This window comes from Zingiber officinale, chromosome 10B (assembly GCF_018446385.1).
Source record: "Zingiber officinale cultivar Zhangliang chromosome 10B, Zo_v1.1, whole genome shotgun sequence".
Classification (NCBI taxonomy): Eukaryota; Viridiplantae; Streptophyta; class Magnoliopsida; order Zingiberales; family Zingiberaceae; genus Zingiber; species Zingiber officinale.
Genome location: NC_056005.1, coordinates 41,806,536 through 41,811,004, shown reverse-complemented (window position 1 = coordinate 41,811,004; position 4,469 = coordinate 41,806,536). Strand labels below are relative to the sequence as shown.

General features: G+C 40.4%; 1 protein-coding gene across 1 annotated transcript; it reads left to right on the top strand.

Annotated features, from left to right (window-relative positions):
• The first annotated feature begins 1,364 nt into the window (after window positions 1-1,364).
• LOC122030500 (high-affinity nitrate transporter 2.3-like) lies at window positions 1,365-3,287 on the top strand. Its single transcript, XM_042589719.1, has 2 exons — window positions 1,365-2,685; window positions 2,769-3,287. Exons 1-2 carry the CDS (start codon window positions 1,529-1,531, stop codon window positions 3,133-3,135), a joined length of 1,524 nt encoding a protein of 507 aa, XP_042445653.1. The 5' UTR covers window positions 1,365-1,528; the 3' UTR covers window positions 3,136-3,287.
• Window positions 3,288-4,469: the final 1,182 nt, after the last annotated feature.

Here is a 4,469-nt window from a genome sequence, read left to right as displayed (position 1 = left end):
TTTTTTGACTTTTTACCCCTTATATTTTTTATCCAATAGCATTTTGTCCCCGTTTGTTTAAAAAATAACACTTAACTCTCCTTTGACCAAAAGTCAAATGTGAGAAATCTTATAAAAGACAATTATGTCTTCTTTTTTTTTTATCATTTTTCAATAATAACATCCGAAGCATATAATAGAAAAGCAACAATTCTAAAACGAATAACCAGCCAAGAACTCATCCCATCATCTGCACCAAACAAAAAAGTGAGAATTTTAAATTGGTGAATCAAAATCAAATAAAGATGGAGCAAGGAATTCATCATTAAAAATCTCCTCGTTATTATCAAATGTGACGTAAAATGAAGTAGGAGTAATTTTGATTCATCAATTTAGAATTTTGACTTATTTTTGGTTTGGTGAGGGTGGTGGAATGTTATCCTTTTCAAAGTTACTGTTTTTCTATTGTTTAGGTAGGTGCATGTATGAATTTTATGAAGATTTTTACCGAAGGATATAATGGTCAATTCGATATATTTTTCCCCCTCTTAAGGTTATTATTGAAAAATAATAAAAAAAGATAATGACACAATTGTCTTTTATTTATTGTATGCCACATTTGATGAGAACGAGGAGATTTTTAATGATAAATTTTGTTCCATCTTCATTTACTTTTGATTTATCAATCTAGAAGTCTGGCTCTTTTTTCATTTAGTAAGGGTGGTGGAATGAGTTTTTGGTTGATTATCCTTTTTAAAGTTGCTATTTTTTGTCATTTATATTGGTACATGTATGAATTTTATGAGAATTTTTATCAAAAAAAAATATAATGGTCAATTCAATGTATTTTTCTTCTTCTTGAAATTATTATTGAAAAATGATAAATAAAAAAAATAAGCACAATTGTCTTTTATAAAATTTTTTATATTTAAATTTTAGTAAAGAGGGTTAAATATTATTTTTTAAATATAGGGGTTAAAATAGTATGGGATAGAAAACATAAGGTGGTTAAAGATATTTTATTTATTTTTTATTTTTTTATGAGTTTTAATGAAGGGATTTCAAAGTCAACGATGAACTTAGAAAAAAAAAATTATGACTATGACAAGAATTGATAACGAATAAATAGGAAACCATACAATTCATGAAAAAAAAGTCATTCACGCAAGAGGATCTGATAGATTCCCAACTTGCATTTTCTTCGTCTGTTCCGTTCAATACATGTTTTGAAAATGTACTTTTGTTACATTATATTATATTATATTATGATATAAGATATAACTCCATAAAATCATAAAATTAGGGAAACATTAATATTTGATTGGATCTCCGTAAATATATGATTATACTTTCCTAAATACTTGATTAGCATATCTTTGACCTACACAACTGGTATCCAGAATATACTACGAAATTCATCTCTAAAGTTCGTCTCTATTTATAGATAGATCAAGCCATTCTTGTCATAACACTGCGGCATCAGCAATTCGAGCGCTGAGATTGTGCTCCTCGTTTGTTAGGTTTTGATTCTGCATCAAAAACAGATATTATGGAGGAGGAATCGAACAAGTCCGCAATTCAAATTGAATCGCCGGCGCCGCAATTCAAGATTCCCGTGGACTCGGAGCAGAAGGCCACTGAGTTCTGGCTCTTCTCCTTAGCGGCGCCGCACATGCGCGCCTTCCACCTCTCCTGGATCTCCTTCTTCTGCTGCTTCGTCTCCACTTTTGCGGCGCCGCCCCTCCTCCCGCTCATCCGAGACAACCTCAATCTCACCACCACTGACATCGGCAACGCCGGCATCGCCTCCGTCTCCGGCGCCGTCTTCGCGCGGCTGGCCATGGGCACCGCCTGCGACCTCGTCGGCCCCCGTCTCGCCTCCGCGTCCCTGATCCTCCTCACCACGCCGTCCGTCTACTACACTTCCATCATCGACAACGCCTCCGGGTACCTCCTCGTCCGCTTCTTCACTGGCTTCTCGCTCGCCGCCTTCGTGTCCACGCAGTTCTGGATGAGTTCGATGTTCTCGGCGCCAAAGGTGGGGCTGGCGAACGGTTTCTCGGGCGGGTGGGGCAATCTCGGCGGCGGCGCCACACAGCTCATCATGCCGTTGGTGTTCGATCTGATCCGCCACATCGGGAGCACGGAGTTCACGGCGTGGCGCGTGGCGTTCTTCATCCCGGGCGCGATGCAGACGGCGTCAGCCATCGCGGTGGTGATGCTGGGCCAGGACCTGCCCAACGGCGACTACCGGAAGCTGGAGAAGGTCGGGGACAAACACAAGGATAGCTTCCGGAATGTTCTCTACCACGCGGTGACCAACTACAGGGGTTGGATCCTGGCGCTCACCTACGGCTACTGCTTCGGGGTGGAGCTCACCATCGACAACATCATCGCGGAGTACTTCTTCGACAGGTTCAACGTGAACCTACGGACGGCGGGGATGATCGCAGCCAGCTTCGGGCTCGCAAACATCGTGTCTCGGCCCGGCGGCGGTGTGCTGTCGGACTGGATGTCGCGGCGGTATGGTATGCGGGGGCGGCTGTGGAGCCTCTGGGTGGTGCAGAGCCTTGGCGGCGTCTTCTGCATCTTGCTAGGGAGGATGGACAACATCGCGGCTTCCGTCACCGTCATGCTTCTCTTTTCCTTCTTCGTTCAGGCCGCCTGCGGCCTCACCTTCGGCGTCGTCCCCTTTGTCTCCCGCAGGTAATAAACAATCCATATAATTTCATCGCCTCTGTTTTCTTCCCAACACTAGTAAATTAAATTGAATCGGCATCGAATTGCAGGTCGTTGGGGTTGATTTCGGGGATGGCAGGAGGCGGAGGAAGCGCGGGGGCAGTCCTCACTCAGCTCATCTTCTTCAAAGGCAGCAAGTACTCGAAGGAAACAGGAATCACTCTGATGGGCATCATGATCCTCTGCTGCACGCTGCCCATAACGTTCATTTACTTCCCGCAATGGGGCGGCATGTTTTGTGGCCCTAGAACGAAGGCTACTGCGGAGGATTATTACGCGGCGGAGTGGACTGAGGAGGAGAGGGAAAGGGGTTACCACTTGGCCAGCATCAAGTTCGCAGAGAACAGCGTTAGAGAAGGTGGTAGAAGGGAGACTTCGCCCACTGTTCCTGTGAATGAAACACCAGGCAATGCTTGAAAGTCTTTCTTCTTTCTTCCTTGTCAATTTCCATGAAATCTAGTTCCTTTTGATGTATTATTGTATCTTTGAAGTCTGGGAACGGATCGGGGGAATTTGGTTGGAGATTTGTGAGTTCTCCATTTATAACTAAAACAAACAATTATGCTTGATTTGGTTCGGTTTCTACATTTTTTTTATTTATTGTTTTGATAAACAATATGGTTTTTTACAAGTTCAATTTCTAAATTTAGTGTAGCTCTGTAACCAGAGGCAAGGAGATGAAGCTTGTAATTATGATTAGCATTAGAGAGAAATTACTAAGCAAACGTATAAAATGCAAATGATCATGATAATTCCTATGGTAAATTTGAACTGAACATAAAGAGAGAATGAAGGAATAGACATGTAACTGTATTTTCAGCTACAAAAGATGAAGAGCAAAAGGTTCTTGTTCATAAACATTTAGTCAGTCTTTCAGCACTATTTTGCAGTTGAGGAAGGGATATGCATCTCTGGTCCTGAAACAATTATCTGTCCTAGGCCTTTGAGAGGATTAGGTGTAACAAGCCAAACGCAAGAAGAGTAGTATCCAAAAACAGAAACTTGTAGATTAATTTTCATGTTCAGTATACCTATTTAAAATCTAACAACATAATTTTAAATCATCAAGATTTCTTTGCAAAAGGAAGAAAATTTTTCTAATTCTCCAGTTAAATATGTTAGGTTTCTAAAACGAGAATCGTTCTTGGCACATGAATCCGTATAGACTACAAACAATTCTAAACAGGAATTTATCATTGATGTGTATAGCAATTTAATAAAACAAGACAAAAGCGACAATGAAAAAGGTAGATCAAACCTGATACGAGAGTTATCGCCATCTCTCGTTGCTGGAACCACCTAAAGATAAAAAGGAAAGATGATATTCCATTGGAGTTAGTGTGACGGCCGTAATCTCCTCTCCTTCTGATAGATAGAGAAGAGATCTCATTACCTTATCCCTACGGGAACCACAATCCTATAATAGTTTTAGATCCGTTTTTGTTATCAACTCATCAATGTGGGTTAACGGATTTTTACACATAAAATTCATATATACTAATTATGTCCTGAATTAAACATCAATTAGATCATTTTATTGGGCATATCCACAATGATAATTCTGTGTTATAACCGTAACATGTAAGCCCACCAAATAGAGAAATAAATATTGATAATCTTCCACTTAAGTTACATGTGATTCTGCGCATAACATAGTCAAATTTCATAGGACATCTCCAATAGTTAGACGTCTCAACGTACTTTTTTTGTAAGTTCCCAATATACCACATCAATACTACATCCTAAGTACA